The sequence below is a fragment of the Microchirus variegatus genome (assembly GCF_963457635.1).
Source record: "Microchirus variegatus genome assembly, chromosome: 4".
Classification (NCBI taxonomy): Eukaryota; Metazoa; Chordata; class Actinopteri; order Pleuronectiformes; family Soleidae; genus Microchirus; species Microchirus variegatus.
Genome location: NC_139805.1, coordinates 37084106 through 37103537, shown reverse-complemented (window position 1 = coordinate 37103537; position 19432 = coordinate 37084106). Strand labels below are relative to the sequence as shown.

Genomic DNA, 19432 nt, shown 5'->3' with positions numbered 1-19432 from the left:
ACAGCATCTTAACCCCATCTTTACAGCGTCTGTACAGCTTCTGTACTGCCTCTTTACAGCGTCTTTACAGCTTCTATACAGCGTCTTTACAGCTTCTTTACAACGTCTTTACAGTATCTTTACCGAGCATTTACCGCGTCTGGACGAAAAGTATTAGCCTTATTACGTACTGGACCTTTAAAGGTCCTGAAAGTTCACTGGAGACGGTCGTAGCTGACTCGGAGCAAACAGCAGACGCAGACAGAGAGAGGGATGAGTCTGTGAGGAAATGAAGTGTGTTTCCTCTCTGCTGAAGCAGACTCCGCTCAGCGAGAACACGGCCAAAAAAGGAATGAAAACGGCCTCGAGCGCCGCCTCAGCGAGACGCTGCCAAACTATTCCTGTAAAAGCTCTCTTTTTTTTAACGGTCGGAGGTCTGAGGAGGAGAGAGGAGAGAGGTTTGTGACCATGATCACAGCAGACACTGCAGAATAAACAAGGATTTACTCTGTGTGTGAAAACAGTCACACAGTTTCTCTGCTGTAAATGTAGTCAAATATTAACTGGAGTTGTACTGGAGAGGGATGAGGGGGAGGATGAGGGGGAGGATGAAGAATAGTTGACTGATTATCCAACATCTGGAACACATTTGTGAATGTGAACTTGGTGCAGTCCTGACAACATGCACTTCTGGGACAGTGTATTCTGGAGCGGCTGCTTATGAACAACTCACATTACACTGTGAAGCAACTAAAGGCTTAGTTCAAGTTTTATATATATATATATATAGACAGACTTTTCCAAAAAGTTTGTAAACCACTCACTCTCCCACACCAAAGCCCATAGAGAAAATCAGTGATTTTAGCTCACGGGGACACAGGAGCTGCTGGTCTGCTGCTGCCTCGTGTGGTCACTTTGTGTCACTGAAGTTCGTCTAAACAAAGGTTTTTAAAAGCCGAATTGACAAAATAAGGCACGTTGAACTTAGTGATGGAGGCAGCAGTGGATCAACAACTCCTGTGAACTCCTGTGTCTCTGTGATGTTTAAAATCACTGATTTTCTCTATGGGCTTTGGTGCAGGGAGAGTGAGTGGTTTACAAACAGATTTTAGACATGTAAAAAAAGTAGTAAACTAATAACATCTACGTCAGTTTAAGTCTACGACATCTTAACAACACGTTCACGTCTTTATTTCACTGTTAGACAGACTTTAACAACAGGAAACTGACGTTTGTAAAACCACTCACTCTCCCACACCAAAGCCCATAGAGAAAACCAGTGATTTTAACATCACAGAGACACAGGAGTTCACAGGATCCACTGCTGCCTCCATCACTAACTTACAATGTCATATTTTATCAATTCGGCATTTAAAATCCTTTGTTTAGATTTACTTTAGTGACACAAAGTGACCACACGAGGCAGCAGTAGACCAGCAGCTCCTGTGTCCCTGTGAGCTAAAATCACTGGTTTTCTCTATGGGCTTTGGTGTGGGAGAGTGAGTGGTTTACAAACTTGAGTTTCCTGTTGGAAAAGTCTAACAGTGAAGATAAAGACGTGAAAACATCGTAGACTTAAAGAGGTTAGTCTTTTGTTCGCTCGTAAACAAACAAATTGGCAAAGTTGTCCTGTGTTTTGGGGGCGGAGCTAGAGTGATGAGTGTAATCCTTGTGCGTTTGTTAGCGTTAGCACCAGCTTGCCTCCCTTTTTTCCCCCACAATGACGCGATGAACACACACACACACACGCACACACATTTCATCATCACCGCTGTTCACAACAACACGACAATAGACGTCTGACACGGCAGTGAAAGAAAACACACTCACACACACACACACACACACACACACACAGAGAAACATTGTGTCAGGGTGAAAAGTGCTGAGTCACTGTTCCTCCGACGTGACGAGTCGTCGACAGGCCGGCGTTTTAAGGCTGATAACTTATCAACACACACACACACACACACACACACACACACACACACACACACACACTGATGTCACATCTGGACTTGGATGGAGACCAGATGATGTCGTCACACTGAACTGAAAACAGACGTGTGATTTTGTAACATTTTTACAAGTCTGTTACTTTGTTACGGAGCCTGCCCCGCCCCCTCCTCCCCCCTCCCCCTTAAAGGAGATGTGTGTGTGTGTGTGTGTGTGTGTGTGTGTGTGTGTGTGTGCGCAGTAAACGTTAACTTGTGTGTGTGTGTGTTTTTGCTGCTCCTCCTCACAGTTAAATGTGTAAACGATGTAAACATCGACACATTAACTTTATTATTGTTTTCCTTTGAATCATTTTTGATATTTAGAAGCACTTTTTTCCCGTCCCTGTTCCATTGTTCACTATTTTTTATAATTTGTGTTTAGTATTTTTAAATATTATCCAAACCCTAATCTAATCTAATCTAATCTGACGTCAAATTTCAAGGTCTGTTTTTACAAGATTTTCTTTTCAGAGTCTGTTTTTCTGAGAAATTTGTTTTCGTGCCTGATTTTACACACAAAAAAAATTTGTGTTCTGTTTTTACGAGATTTTTTTCTTTGTGTCTGTTTTTACACCAAAAAAAAAAATCAGGGTCTGTTTCCGAGATTTTTGTTTTCATGCCTTATTTTACGCAAAAATATATTTTGGGTTCTGTTTTTACGAGATTTTCTTTTAGTGTCTGTTTTAAAAGCAAAATAAAATGTTGGGGTCTGTTTTTCCGAAAGATTTTTTACAGAGTCTGCTTTTACGAGATTTTTTTATTCAGGGTCTGTTTTTACACCAAAAGAAAAAATTGGGTTCTGTTTTTACCTGAGATTTTTCTGTGTCTGTTTTTGCGCAAAAAGAAATTTCAGGGTCTGTTTCCGAGATTTTTTTCAAGATCTGTTTTTACAAGAATTTATTTTCAGACCCTGTTTTTACGTGATTTTTTTTTTTTACGGTCTATTTTTACGCAAAAGAACATTTTGGGGTCTGTTTTTATGCCAAAAAACATTTTTGGGCTCTGTTTGCGAGATTTTTTTTGAGGTTCTGTTTTTTTTTTGTTTTTTTTTTATGTCCGTTTTTTCAGAGCCTTTTTGAAAAAAGTTAATCTCATCCGATAATTTGCTGTTTGTGTTCGTGAAGCTGGTTTTCAGATCGCGTTTCTTGTACTGCTTTGGTCACCGGGTCAGTTTCTGGACGTTCTATTGCAGAACACTTTAAAATTTTAAAAAAAAAATATATATTTTGACTTGAAAAACTGAAGCAAACAAAAAGTATCTCGGAATGACTTGAAATTTACTACCCTAATAGTCGACATAGCCCTGAACGAGGATCTGTTGAAAATATTTGAAAAGCTCTTAAGGAACAATTTTAATGAATATTTGAAATTAATGCAAGTTCTGCATCTTTGCGTAAAATCAAAAAAAACATTTGAACATTCGTTTATTGATCAACGAGACGCGCTCATTTTTCTGACGTCAAACTCAAGCACCGCACACGCTAAATCTAATTTCTGTGTCATGTTCTGAAGTAAAAACTAAATGACGAGTGATTATCATCATTGTAATAAAGTTCTTCTTCTTCTTCGTTGCAGAAACGCCTCTCAGCTGAAGCAGCTGCAGGAGCAGATTCTGTTGGAGCAGCAGGAAGCAGCCGTGTGGCAGCAGCAGCAGCAGGAAGCCCCGCCCCCGCCGCAGCAGGAAGCCCCGCCCCCGCCGCAGCCGCAACTCCCTCAGGAACCTCCTCCTCCGCCCTCCCCACCTCTCCCGCCTCCTCCCTCCTTCCAGGAGCTGGAGAGCAGTGTCACCATGCAGGCCAGCACCTTCAACTACGCCCGGCCCAAGCAGTTCATCGCCGCTCAGAGCCCCGGCAGCGTCAGCGGCGGTGGAGGCGTGAACTACGTGACCCAGTCGTCGGGCTCCTCCGGCTCCACCCTCTCCTCCCCGCTGTCTCCGCCCGCCTCGCACAAGCCCTTCACCAAAGTCGCGCTGCCTCCGTTCACTAAAGCGTGCGGCAGCGCGGAGTCTCCCGACTCGCCGTCCTTCCCGCCGCCGCCTCCGCCCTTCCTCAGCTCCAGCAACCTGTCCTCGCCGTCAGGCCCCGCCCAGGACTTCCCTCCTCCCCCACCACCTCCTCCTCCTCCTCCTCCTCCTCCTCCACCGCCACCGCAGGTCTTCATGTCTCCAGCTCACTCGGACATGTCCTCTCCTTTCTCCTCCGTCCCTCCGTCTCCGGCCTCCAGCTTCCTGTCGTCGGTGTTGCCGTCCACGCCGTCCACGCCCGGCAGCCCCACCGTCAACGCTCTGGGCCTCCCCAAAGGCAACGGCACTGTGTACGTTCAACACACACACACACACACACTCACACGTCTAGCTTCACTGCGTCCGACAAGTTACGTCATATTTTTTAAGTTCGTAAACCACTCACTCTCCCACACCAAACCCCACAGAGAAAATCAGTGATTTTAGCTCACAGGGACACAGGAGCTGCTGGTCTACTGCTGCCTCGTGTGGTCACTTTGTGTCACTGAGGTCAATCTGAATGAAGATTTTCAAAAGCCGAATAAACAAAATAAGACATTTGAACTTAGTGATGGAGGCAGCAGTGGATCAACAACTCCTGTGAACTCCTGTGTCTCTGTGATGTTAAAATCACTGGTTTTCTCTATGGGCTTTGGTGTGGGAGAGTTTATACCTTTAAAGCCGCTGTTCATGTGCTAAAAGTTGCTGAAATTCCTCCTTCTCCCCCTGGCATTCCTGCTGCCGTCGGCTGAGATAAGAAGACACAGCGTGGAATGCCGTGTCCAGATAAGCGGTGGATGTGAGAGGAGGAAAGAGGAGGAAAGAGGAGGAAAGAGGGAGCAGAGAGAGAGTCAACGTTGTCAAATGTTTCTGTTTTTGTCTTCTTCTTCTTTTCAGCAAAGCTTTCCCCAGAAAGTCCTCGGTCACTAAGACGCCGCGCATCACCAGCGACTCTGACATCCAGGGGTCAAAGGACGCCGTCATCCAGGACCTGGAGAGGAAGCTGCGCTTTAAAGAGGAGCGCATGAGCAACGGTCAACAGGTGTGTGTGTGTGTGTGTGTGTGTGTGTGTGTGTGTGTGTGTGTGTGTGTGTGTGTGTGTGTGTGTGTGTGTGTGTGTGTGTGTGTGTGTGTGTGTGTGTGTGACATTAACGTGTTCAAACATAAACAAGCTTCTGTTTCATTCTCCATCAAATCAAATCAAATCAGAACGTTTCCTCCATCACTCATTAACTCTCAGCTCTTACGGCGCGTTCACGGCCAACAGCTGTGGTCACTTTGAGTACTGCAAGTAAACATGCTAAGCTAACTGCAGACCGAATAACCACCGTAGTTTGTAACAATGTTTGATTTCCTGAGGATATTAAAGTTTTCTTTAAATCTACTGAAACATCGCATTCACCTAAAATCTTTTATAAAAAGGCTCTGTTTTTATGCTTTTTTTTTTCCCGGGTCTGTGTTTACGAGATTTTTTTTCGGGGTCTGTTTTTACGTCAAAAGATTTCCTTTTCTTCTTTATGTTTTTACAAAAAAGTTTTTTTCATGTGTGATTTTCCGTTAAAAAAAAAATTGGGTTCTGTTTTTACGTGATTTTTTTTCGGGGTCTGTTTTTACGAGAGATTTTTTCAGGGTCTGTTTTTACGGGATTTTTTTTTCAGAGTCTGTTTTTACAGAAAAAAAATCGGGGTCTGTTTTAACGAGATTTTTTTTCGGGGTCTGTTTTTACGAGATTTTTTTTCGGGATCTGTTCTTACGAGATTTTTTTTCGGGGTCTGTTTTTACGAGATTTTTTTTTTCAGAGTCTGTTTTTACAGAAAAAAAATCGGGGTCTGTTTTAACGAGATTTTTTTTCGGGGTCTGTTTTTACGAGATTTTTTTCGGGATCTGTTCTTACCAGATCTTTTTTCGGGGTCTGTTTTTACGAGATTTTTTTTCGGGGTCTGTTTTTACGAGATTTTTTTCGGGATCTGTTCTTACCAGATCTTTTTTCGGGGTCTGTTTTTACGAGATTTTTTTTCGGGGTCTGTTTTTATGAGATTTTTTTTCGGGATCTGTTCTTACCAGATCTTTTTTCGGGGTCTGTTTTTACGAGATTTTTTTTCGGGGTCTGTTTTTACAAGCCTGTTTTACCAGATTTGAGTGGTCTGTTATTACACAATTATTGGGGGTCTGTTTGCGACATTTCTTTTCAGGGTTTGTTTTTACGATATTTTCTTATTGAATCTGTTTTTACGCCCAAAAAATCTCAGGGATTTCAGAGCGTTTTTAAAAAATGATTTTAGATGAATGCGACACATATAGAAAATCTCACCCGATAATTTGCTTTTGTGTTGAAGCTGTTTTTCAGGTTTGCGTTTCTTGCGCCGCTTTGGTCACCGGGTCTTTTTTCTGAACGTTCTATTTCAGAACACTTTAAGATTCTGCATCACTTGAATTTTTTTTGCTCCAATTTAAACATTTCGTCTTGAAAAACCGAAGCAAACAATGCAAATTCTGCGTCTATGCGTAATTTGAGCGGTAGAATTCACACGACTGTAGACATTCGGAGGTTTGTTGTTTGTTTGGAGTTTTTATCGCACGAGAAAACACAAGGACTTTTTACTTCAGTTAAATATTTAAACTCAATAATTCACAGAATTAGCGTTTGCCTGGCGAAATTCGCGTCCCTCGAATGTAATCTCATCCCGTTAAATCTTTGTGAACGCACCGTGAGACACAGCAAACCTGACGGTGTGTTTAAGTGTGTGTGTGTGTGTGTGTGTGTGTGTGTGTGTGTGTTCTGCCACTCACACACTAACCCCTCCCCCCCCGCTGACATCATTAATCCCTGCTTCCAGAGGTTAACCTATGAGGAGAAGATGGCGCGCCGGCTGCTCGGCGCCGACAACGCCGCCACGGTCTTAAACACACAGGACACGGAGGAGGAGCCCGTCACACAGGTACGGTGGCTCGTGAGGATCCAAACGCCCTCCTGCGAGAAAGAAACGTCACGCATGTTGCGCACACACACTCACTTCACGTGTGTGTTTCCACACGCATGTGCACGACACACACACACACACAAACTGACTGTAGACGTCTCCAGAGCAGCAGTTTTTCCTCCACACACACAAACAAAGCCCCGCCCTCTGTGTCTCTGTAAACACAGATGAAGAGCGAGTTCTAAAACATGTTCTCCAGAGGCTTCCTTAAAAAGCTCTGTTTATAAAAAGGACCAGAAACAAACCAGCGTCAGGGAGCGACTGTGTTTGTGACCGTGAACAGGACCACGCAGCTGCTTTGTTTATTTATGAATAACCTGGCATTTAAAGGGAAAACACAGTTTTATATTCGGACATTTATATGTTAAACCCCCTGGATGTCTTTTACTTAAAGACCGAAAGAAAACAACAGATCTTTTTCATTTAATCACTTGTTTCTATAAAAAGCTGCAGTTGTTGTCGCGACATTTTCCACTGAATGTGACGAACATGCAGCTGTTTTCTGGTCGGTTTTTATGAGAGTTTTTTCCTGGTTTTTACATAAAAATAGACGTTTTTGTCAAATTTTTGATCAAATTTTTTTTTTTCAAAAATGTTTCACATTTTGGACGACATAGTATAGTATGACGTTTTTGTCAAATTTTGGACCATAATTATTATTAATTTTTTTTTTTTAAATGGTCAAATTTTGGACGAGGGGTATAGTATGATGTTTTTGTCAAATTTTTTACCTAAAAATTTCTTCCCAAAATGTTATAAAATATTGGTGGACATAGTAAAGTATGACGTTTTTGTCAAATTTTGGACGACATATTAGTATGACGTTTTTTTATTGTAGTATGATGTCAAATTTTGGACCAACATCTTTTTTCCAAAAATGTTTCCAATTTTGGACGACATAGTATAGTATGACGTTTTTGTAAAATTTTGGACCAAATATATAGATTTTTTTTTAATTGTCAAATTCTGGACGACATAGTATAGTATGACGTTTTTGTGAAATTTTGGACCAAAAATGTTTTTCATAAAATTTTCAAATTTTGATGGACAAAGTATAGTATGACGTTTTTGTGAAATTTGGGACCAAATATATATATATATATTATACATTCTGGACGACATAGTATAGTATGGCATTTTCGTCAAATTTTGGACCTAAAAATGTATTTCAAATTTTTTTTGAAATTGTGGATGACATAGTATAGTTTTTTCACATTTTGGACGACAGTAAAGTATGACGTCACAACATACTATATTATGACGTTTTTCTCAAATTTGGGACCAAAATCTTTTATTTTTTTAAATTTTCAAATTCTGCCGACATAGTATAGTATGACATTTTTGTAAAATTTGGGACCTAACTTTTCAAATTCTGCACGACATAGTATAGTATGATGTTTTTGTCAAATTTGGGACCTAAATGTTCAAATTCTGCACGACATAGTATAGTATGACCTTTTTGTCAAATTTGGGACCAAAAAGAGTATTTCCCAAAAAATTTGAAATTCTGGATGGCATAGCACAGTATGACGTTTTTGTCAAATTTTTTACCAAAATTTTATAACCAAAAAAATGTTCACATTTTGGACGACATAGTATGGTATGACGTCACAAAATAGTATAGTAGGACGTTTTTGTCAAATTTTGGACCAAATTTTATTTTCCGGAAAATTGTCAAATTCTGCACAACATAGTATAGTATGACGTCAAGACATAGTATAGTCTGACTTTTTTGTCTTATTTTGGACAACATAGCATAGTACGACCTTTTTGTCAAATTTGGGACCAAAAAGTATATTTCAAAATTTTTTTGAAATTCTGGATGGCATAGTATAGTATGATGTTTTTGTCAGATTTTTGACCAAAATTTTATTTAAAAAAAAATGTTCACATTTTGGACGACATAGTATGTCATATAGTATGACATCACAAAATAGTATAGTAGGACGTTTTTGTCAAATTTCGGACCAAATTTTTTTTTCCTGAAAATTGTCTAATTCTGCACGACATAGTATAGTATGACGTTTTTGTCAAATTTGGGACCCAATTTTTTGTTTTTTTTAATTGTCAAATTCTGCACATTTGGACATAGTGTATCATCGTCAAGAGTTTTTTTTTTTTTTTTTGGTCTCGACAAAAAAAAAGAGCGATTAATCGGTAAATATTTGCTATAGTATGACATTTTTGTCAAATTTTGGACCAAAATTGTTTTTTTTTTTAAATTTCCATATTCTGGACGCATAGTATAGTATGACATTTTTGTCAAATTTTGGACGACATAGTATAGTAGGACGTCACGACATAGTATAGTATGACGTTTTAGTCAAATTTGGTACCAAAACTTTTTATTCCAAAAGAAATTTCATATTCTGGACGACATAGTATAGTATGACATTTTTGTCAAATTTTGGACCACATTTTTTTTTTTTTAATCGTCAAATTTTGGACGACAAAGTACAGTATGACGTCACGACAAAGTGTAGTATGACATATTTGTCAAATTTTGGACCAAAATTGTTTTTTTCAAAAAAATTGTCATATTCTGGACGACATAGTATATTTATAAAAGTAAATTTCGGACCAAAATGTTTTTTTTTAAATGGTCAAATGTTGGACGACATAGTATAGTATGACGTCACGACATAGTATAGTATGATGTTTTTGTCAAATTTTGTAACAAATTTTTTTTTCCTAAAAAATTGTCACAGTCTGGACGACATAGTATAGAATGATGTTTTTTTTTGCAAATTTTGGACGACATAGTATACTACCTTTAAAGTTAGGTTCAAAAATGTTAAAATGTAAAAAATGAAACAACTGTTAACTTTACTGTTAAAGTCATCTGACATCAGTGATATTAAGAGTAAAAGTAGCAGAGTTTGTGCGGAGCCATCCAAGTTGTGAATGAGTTTGTTAGTAAACTAACTATAACTATAGTTATAGGAGGAGAAATGATGGGATGTTTAACTGCATGTTCACTGTGAAACACATCACTGCTGCTGCACCAGGAGGACGAGTTTAAACATTTAAATTAAAGCTCAACATGACAAAGAAAAACCCTCTTTCTTTCTCTCAACAGGAAAACCAGTCGTGTGATAAAGACTCTTTCACTCAAAAGGTTTTTAAAACCTTCCGTTTTCATCCTTTCATCTGTAAAATGCACCGTCAGCGTTAAATATGCACCGTCATCATTCAGTCATCAGCTGCTTCATTAGAGTCAGAGTTCAGGCTTTTTGTCAAAAAGTGACGTTGAATGAGTCATTTGAAATCTACGATACATCTTTATCTTCACTGTTAGACAGACTTTAAACAACAGGAAACTGAAGTTTGTAAACCACTCACTGAGTTTCCAAAGTGACACAACAAACCAGGAGAGGAGAGAATGTGTAATCTTGTTTTATTTAATCTGACATGGAAACAGAGCATAAACTCCTGATTTAATACACTGAAATGTGAACATTTCAAGTTAACATTTGAGTAACTGAATCCCTCGTTTCACCGTCGTCTGTCACCTTCAGGAATACAAAGTGTCCAGTTTCGAGCAGCGTCTCATCAGCGAGATCGAGTTCCGTCTGGAGCGCTCGCCGGTGGAGGAGTCGGACGACGACGTGCAGCACGACGAGGACTCTGCCAGCCACGGGGTGGCGCCGTCCTTCCACCAGAAGCTCAAACACTACAAAGTCTTTGAGGGAATGCCGGTGACCTTCTCCTGTAAGGTCACAGGAGACCCTAAACCAAAGGTTAGCATGTCAAACGCTCTCACGTTAGCCTCTTTACTAAAGACTCACCTGATAAAATAGACGTTAGCTACAGTCTGCGATGTTTTAACAACATGTTCACGTCTTTATTTCACTGTTAGACTGACGTTTGTAAACCACTCACTCTCCCACACCAAAGCCCATAGAGAAAATTAGTGATTTTAGCTCACGCGGACACAGGAGCTGCTGGTCTACTGCTGCCTCGTGTGGTCACTTTGTGTCACTGTAATTAATAAGTGATGGAGGCAGCAGTGGATCAACAACTCCTGTGAACTCCTGTGTGATGTGATTAAAAAATCACTGGTTTTCTCTATGGGCTTTGGTGTGGGAGAGTGAGTGGAAGATTAAAAAATAAATCCACTTCTCCTCCCTGCTTGACCTTGTAAATTTAGTTAGTAAAAGTTATAGTTAGTCATAGTTGTAGTTAGTAATGTTAGTCATAGTTGTAGTTAGTTATAGTTAGTCATAGTGTAGTTAGTTATAGTTAATAATAGATGTAGTAAGTTATAGTTAGTCATAGTTGTAGTTAGTTATAGTTAGTCATAGTTGTAGTTAGTTATGTTAGTCACAGTTGTAGTTAGTTATAGTGAGGCATAGTTGTAGTTAGTTACACGAACGAAATAGTGTAGTATGACATCTTGTCAAATTTTGGGCTGAAAAAATAATGTCAACATTTTTACAGATTTTGGACGACATAGTATAGTATGACGTTTTTGTCAAATTTTGGACCAAAAATTATTTTTTCAAAAAGATGGTCAGATTTTGGATGAAATAGTGTAGTATGCCATTGAGGTCGACGACATAGTATAGTATGACTTTTGTAACATTTTGGGCTAAAAAAAAAAAGGTCAAAATTGTTTACAGATTTTGGACGACATAGTATAGTATGTTTTTGTCAAATTTTGGACCAAATTATTTTTTTCAAAATAATGGTCAGATTTTGTACAAAATAGTGTAGTATGACATTGAGGTCGACGACATAGTATAGTATGACGTTTTGTCACATTTTGGGCTAAAAAAAAAATTTCAAATGTTTTACAGATTTTCGACGACATAGTATAATATGACGTTTTGTCACATTTTGGGCTAAGAAAAAAAATTCAAAATGTTTTACAGATTTTGGACGACATAGTATAGTATGATGTTTTTGTCAAATTTTGGACCAAAATTGTATTTTCAAAAAAATGGTCAAATTTTGGACGAAATAGTGTAGTATGACATTGAGGTCGACGACATAGCACAGTATGATGTTTTGTCACATTTTGGGCTAAAAAGAAAATTTCAAAGAAAATAGCCGATATTGAAAGGCATAGTATAGTATAACGTTTTTGTCAAGTTTTGGACCAAAAATATGTTTTTCAGAAAAATTATCAGATTTTGGACAACATAGTATAGTATGTCGTTTTTGTCAAATTTTGGACCAGATCTTTTTTTCAAAAAATGGTCAGATTTTGGACGAAACAGTGTAGTATGACATTGAGGTCGACGACATAGTATAGTATGATGTTTGCCACATTTTGGGCAAAAAAAAAAAATTCAAAATGTTTTACAGATTTTGGACGACATAGTATATAGTATGATGTTTTTGTCAAATTTTGGACCAAAATTTTATTTTCAAAAAAATGGTCAGATTTTGGACGAAATAGTGTAGTATGACATTGAGGTCGACGACATAGTATAGTATGACGTTTTGTCACATTTTGGGCTAAAAAAAAAAAGTCAATTTTTTTTACAGATTTTGGACGACATAGTATAGTATGATGTTTTTGTCAAATTTTGGACCAAAATTTTATTTTCAAAAAAAGGTCAGATTTTGGACGAAATAGCGTAGTATGATATTGAGGTTGATGACATAGTATAGTATGACGTTTTGTCACATTTTGGGCTAAAAAAAAAATTCAATTTTTTTACAGATTTTGGACGACATAGTATATAGTATGATGTTTTTGTCAAATTTTGGACCAACATTTTATTTTCAAAAAAAGGTCAGATTTTGGACGAAATAGCGGAGTATGATATTGAGGTTGACGACATAGTATAATTATGACGTTTTGTCACATTTTGAGCAAAAAAAAAAAAAAAGTCAATTTTTTTTTAGATTTTGGATGACAGTATGACGTTTTTGTCAAATTTTGGACCAAAAGTTTTTTTTTATTTAAATGGTCAGATTTTGGACGAAATAGTGTAGTATGACATTGAGGTCGACGACATAGTATAGTATGACGTTTTGTCACATTTTGGGCTAAAAAAAAAATGTCAAATGTTTTACAGATTTTGGACGACATAGTATAGTATGATGTTTTTGTCAAATTTTGGACCAAAATTTTATTTTCAAAAAAATGGTCAGATTTTGGACGAAATAGTGTAGTATGACATTGAGGTCGACGACATAGTATAGTATGACCTTTTGTCACATTTTGGGCTAAAAAAAAAAAGTCAATTTTTTTTACAGATTTTGGACGACATAGTATAGTATGATGTTTTTGTCAAATTTTGGACCAAAATTTTATTTTCAAAAAAAGGTCAGATTTTGGACGAAATAGCGTAGTATGATATTGAGGTTGATGACATAGTATAGTATGACGTTTTGTCACATTTTGGGCTAAAAAAAAAATGTCAAATGTTTTACAGATTTTGGACGACATAGTATAGTATGATGTTTTTGTAAAATTTTGGACCAAATTATTTTTTTCAAAAAAATGGTCAGATTTTTGACGAAACAGTGTAGTATGACATTGAGGTCGACGACATGGTATAGTATGACGTTTTGTCACATTTTGGCCAAAAAAAAAAAAATCAAAATGTTTTCCAGATTTTGGACGACATAGTATAGTATGATGTTTTTGTCAAATTTTGGACCAAAATTTTATTTTCAAAAAAATGGTCAGATTTTGGACGAAATAGTGTAGTATGACATTGAGGTCGACGACATAGTATAGTATGACGTTTTGTCACATTTTGGGCTAAAAAAAAAATGTCAATTTTTTTTACAGATTTTGGACGACATAGTATAGTATGATGTTTTTGTCAAATTTTGGACCAAAATTTTATTTTCAAGAAAAGGTCAGATTTTGGACGAAATAGCGTAGTATGATATTGAGGTTGATGACATAGTATAGTATGACGTTTTGTCACATTTTGGGCTAAAAAAAAAATGTCAAATGTTTTACAGATTTTGGACGACATAGTATAGTATGATGTTTTTGTAAAATTTTGGACCAAATTATTTTTTTCAAAAAAATGGTCAGATTTTTGACGAAACAGTGTAGTATGACATTGAGGTCGACGACATAGTATAGTATGACGTTTTGTCACATTTTGGCCAAAAAAAAAAAAATCAAAATGTTTTCCAGATTTTGGACGACATAGTATAGTATGATGTTTTTGTCAAATTTTGGACCAAATTATTTTTTTCAAAAAAATGGTCAGATTTTTGACGAAACTGTAGTATGACATTGAGGTCGACGACATAGTATAGTATGACGTTTTGTCACATTTTGGCCAAAAAAAAAAAAATCAAAATGTTTTCCAGATTTTGGACGACATAGTATAGTATGATGTTTTTGTCAAATTTTGGACCAAAATTTTATTTTCAAAAAAAGTTCAAATTTTTTGACGAAACAGTGTAGTATGACATTGAGGTCGACGACATAGTATAGTATGACGTTTTGTCACATTTTGGCCAAAAAAAAAAAAATCAAAATGTTTTACAGATTTTGGACGACATAGTATAGTATGATGTTTTTGTCAAATTTTGGACCAACATTTTATTTTCAAAAAAATGGTCAGATTTTGGACGAAATAGTGTAGTATGACATTGAGGTCGACGACATAGTATAGTATGACGTTTTGTCACATTTTGGGCTAAAAAAAAAAATTCAATTTTTTTTACAGATTTTGGACGACATAGTATATAGTATGATGTTTTTGTCAAATTTTGGACCCAAATTTTATTTTCAAAAAAAGGTCAGATTTTGGACGAAATAGCGTAGTATGATATTGAGGTTGATGACATAGTATAGTATGACGTTTTGTCACATTTTGGGCTAAAAAAAAAATGTCAAATGTTTTACAGATTTTGGACGACATAGTATAGTATGATGTTTTTGTAAAATTTTGGACCAAATTATTTTTTTCAAAAAAATGGTCAGATTTTTGACGAAACAGTGTAGTATGACATTGAGGTCGACGACATAGTATAGTATGACGTTTTGTCACATTTTGGGCTAAAAAAAAAAGTCAATTTTTTTTCCAGATTTTGGACGACATAGTATAGTATGATGTTTTTGTCAAATTTTGGACCAACATTTTATTTTCAAAAAAATGGTCAGATTTTGGACGAAACAGTGTAGTATGACATTGAGGTCGACGACATAGTATAGTATGACGTTTTGTCACATTTTGGCCAAAAAAAAAAAAAAAAAAATGTTTTACAGATTTTGGACGACATAGTATAGTATGATGTTTTTGTCAAATTTTGGACCAACATTTTATTTTCAAAAAAATGGTCAGATTTTGGACGAAATAGTGTAGTATGACATTGAGGTCGACGACATAGTATAGTATGACGTTTTGTCACATTTTGGCCAAAAAAAAAAAAAGTCAATTTTTTTTACAGATTTTGGACGACATAGTATAGTATGATGTTTTTGTCAAATTTTGGACCAAAATTTTATTCTCAAAAAAAGGTCAGATTTTGGACGAAATAGCGTAGTATGATATTGAGGTTGATGACATAGTATAGTATGACGTTTTGTCACATTTTGGCCAAAAAAAAAAATGTCAAATGTTTTACAGATTTTGGACGACATAGTATAGTATGATGTTTTTGTCAAATTTTGGACCAAAATTTTATTTTCAAAAAAAGGTCAGATTTTGGACGAAATAGCGTAGTATGATATTGAGGTTGATGACATAGTATAGTATGACGTTTTGTCACATTTTGGGCTAAAAAAAAAATGTCAAATGTTTTACAGAATTTGGACGACATAGTATAGTATGATGTTTTTGTAAAATATTGGACCAAATTATTTTTTTCAAAAAAATGGTCAGATTTTTGACGAAACAGTGTAGTATGACATTGAGGTCGACGACATAGTATAGTATGACGTTTTGTCACATTTTGGCCCAAAAAAAAAAAATCAAAATGTTTTACAGATTTTGGACGACATAGTATAGTATGATGTTTTTGTCAAATTTTGGACCAAAATTTTATTTTCAAAAAAATGGTCAGATTTTGGACGAAATAGTGTAGTATGACATTGAGGTCGACGACATAGTATAGTATGACGTTTTGTCACATTTTGGGCTAAAAAAAAAAAGTCAATTTTTTTTACAGATTTTGGACGACATAGTATAGTATGATGTTTTTGTCAAATTTTGGACCAAAATTTTATTTTCAAAAAAAGGTCAGATTTTGGACGAAATAGCGTAGTATGATATTGAGGTTGATGACATAGTATAGTATGACGTTTTGTCACATTTTGGCCAAAAAAAAAAAAATCAAAATGTTTTACAGATTTTGGACGATATAGTATAGTATGATGTTTTTGTCAAATTTTGGACCAAAATTTTATTTTCAAAAAAATGGTCAGATTTTGGACGAAATAGTGTAGTATGACATTGAGGTCGACGACATAGTATAGTATGACGTTTTGTCACATTTTGGGCTAAAAAAAAAAAGTCAAATGTTTTACAGATTTTGGACGACATAGTATAGTATGATGTTTTTGTAAAATTTTGGACCAAATTATTTTTTTCAAAAAAATGGTCAGATTTTTGACGAAACAGTGTAGTATGACATTGAGGTCGACGACATAGTATAGTATGACGTTTTGTCACATTTTGGCCAAAAAAAAAAAAATCAAAATGTTTTACAGATTTTGGACGACATAGTATAGTATGATGTTTTGTCAAATTTTGGACCAACATTTTATTTTCAAAAAAATGGTCAGATTTTGGACGAAATAGTGTAGTATGACATTGAGGTCGACGACATAGTATAGTATCACGTTTTGTCACATTTTGGGCTAAAAAAAAAATTTCAATTTTTTTTACAGATTTTGGACGACATAGTATAGCATGATGTTTTTGTCAAATTTTGGACCAAAATTTTATTTTCAAAAAAAGGTCTGATTTTGGACGAAATAGCGTAGTATGATATTGAGGTTGACGACATAGTATAGTATGACGTTTTGTCACATTTTGGGCTAAAAAAAAAATGTCAAATGTTTTACAGTTTTTGGACGACATAGTATAGTATGATGTTTTTGTAAAATTTTGGACCAAATTATTTTTTTCAAAAAAATGGTCAGATTTTTGACGAAACAGTGTAGTATGACATTGAGGTCGACGACATAGTATAGTATGACGTTTTGTCACATTTTGGCCAAAAAAAAAAATATCAAAATGTTTTACAGATTTTGGACGACATAGTATAGTATGATGTTTTTGTCAAATTTTGGACCAAAATTTTATTTTCAAAAAAAGGTCAGATTTTTGACGAAACAGTGTAGTATGACATTGAGGTCGACGACATAGTATAGTATGACGTTTTGTCACATTTTGGCCAAAAAAAAAAATATCAAAATGTTTTACAGATTTTGGACGACATAGTATAGTATGATGTTTTTGTCAAATTTTGGACCCAAATTTTATTTTCAAAAAAAGGTCAGATTTTGGACGAAATAGCGTAGTATGATATTGAGGTTGATGACATAGTATAGTATGACGTTTTGTCACATTTTGGGCTAAAAAAAAAATGTCAAATGTTTTACAGATTTTGGACGACATAGTATAGTATGATGTTTTTGTAAAATTTTGGACCAAATTATTTTTTTCAAAAAAATGGTCAGATTTTTGACGAAACAGTGTAGTATGACATTGAGGTCGACGACATAGTATAGTATGACGTTTTGTCACATTTTGGCCAAAAAAAAAAAAATCTAAATGTTTTACAGATTTTGGACGACATAGTATAGTATGATGTTTTTGTCAAATTTTGGACCAAAATTTTATTTTCAAAAAAATGGTCAGATTTTGGACGAAATAGCGTAGTATGATATTGAGGTCGATGACATAGTATAGTATGACGTTTTGTCACATTTTGGGCTAAAAAAAAAAAGTCAAATGTTTTACAGATTTTGGACGACATAGTATAGTATGATGTTTTTGTCAAATTTTGGACCAAATTATATTTTCCAAAAAAATGGTCAGATTTTTGACGAAACAGTGTAGTATGACATTGAGGTCGACGACATAGTATAGTATGACGTTTTGTCACATTTTGGCCAAAAAAAAAAAAATCAAAATGTTTTACAGATTTTGGACGACATAGTATAGTATGATGTTTTTGTCAAATTTTGGACCAACATTTTATTTTCAAAAAAATGGTCAGATTTTGGACGAAATAGTGTAGTATGACATTGAGGTCGACGACATAGTATAGTATGACGTTTTGTCACATTTTGGGCTAAAAAAAAAATTTCAATTTTTTTTACAGATTTTGGACGACATAGTATAGCATGATGTTTTTGTCAAATTTTGGACCAAAATTTTATTTTCAAAAAAAGGTCTGATTTTGGACGAAATAGCGTAGTATGATATTGAGGTCGATGACATAGTATAGTATGACGTTTTGTCACATTTTGGGCTAAAAAAAAAAAGTCAAATGTTTTACAGATTTTGGACGACATAGTATAGTATGATGTTTTTGTCAAATTTTGGACCAAATTATATTTTCCAAAAAAATGGTCAGATTTTTGACGAAACAGTGTAGTATGACATTGAGGTCGACGACATAGTATAGTATGACGTTTTGTCACATTTTGGCCAAAAAAAAAAAAATCAAAATGTTTTACAGATTTTGGACGACATAGTATAGTATGATGTTTTTGTCAAATTTTGGACCAACATTTTATTTTCAAAAAAATGGTCAGATTTTGGACGAAATAGTGTAGTATGACATTGAGGTCGACGACATAGTATAGTATGACGTTTTGTCACATTTTGGGCTAAAAAAAAAATGTCAAATGTTTTACAGATTTTGGACGACATAGTATAGTATGACGTTTTGTCACATTTTGGCCAAAAAAAAAAAAAACAATGTTTTACAGATTTTGGACGACATAGTATAGTATGATGTTTTTGTCAAATTTTGGACCCAAATTTTATTTTCAAAAAAAGGTCAGATTTTGGACGAAATAGCGTAGTATGATATTGAGGTTGATGACATAGTATAGTATGACGTTTTGTCACATTTTGGGCTAAAAAAAAAATGTCAAATGTTTTACAGATTTTGGACGACATAGTATAGTATGATGTTTTTGTAAAATTTTGGACCAAATTATTTTTTTCAAAAAAATGGTCAGATTTTTGACGAAACAGTGTAGTATGACATTGAGGTCGACGACATAGTATAGTATGACGTTTTGTCACATTTTGGGCTAAAAAAAAAAAGTCAAATGTTTTACAGATTTTGGACGACATAGTATAGTATGATGTTTTTGTCAAATTTTGGACCAAATTATATTTTCCAAAAAAATGGTCAGATTTTTGACGAAACAGTGTAGTATGACATTGAGGTCGACGACAGTATAGTATGACGTTTTGTCACATTTTGGCCAAAAAAAAAAAAATCAAAATGTTTTACAGATTTTGGACGACATAGTATAGTATGATGTTTTTGTCAAATTTTGGACCAAAATTTTATTTTCA

The 19432-nt window shown here is 35.5% G+C and overlaps 1 protein-coding gene across 6 annotated transcripts in view; it reads left to right on the top strand.

Moving 5' to 3' along the window:
* palld (palladin, cytoskeletal associated protein) overlaps window positions 1-19432 on the top strand; it is a 105624-nt gene that overhangs the window by 70468 nt on the left and 15724 nt on the right. For 5 of the 6 annotated variants that reach the window (XM_083888592.1, XM_083888590.1, XM_083888591.1 and 2 more), the window contains 4 exons: window positions 3552-4289; window positions 4876-5020; window positions 6816-6917; window positions 10478-10699. In XM_083888592.1, coding sequence (XP_083744718.1) covers window positions 3552-4289; window positions 4876-5020; window positions 6816-6917; window positions 10478-10699 — 1207 coding nt within the window. The remainder of the gene's footprint in view (window positions 1-3551; window positions 4290-4875; window positions 5021-6815; window positions 6918-10477; window positions 10700-19432) is intronic. The other variant, XM_083888593.1, reaches the window with a different exon arrangement.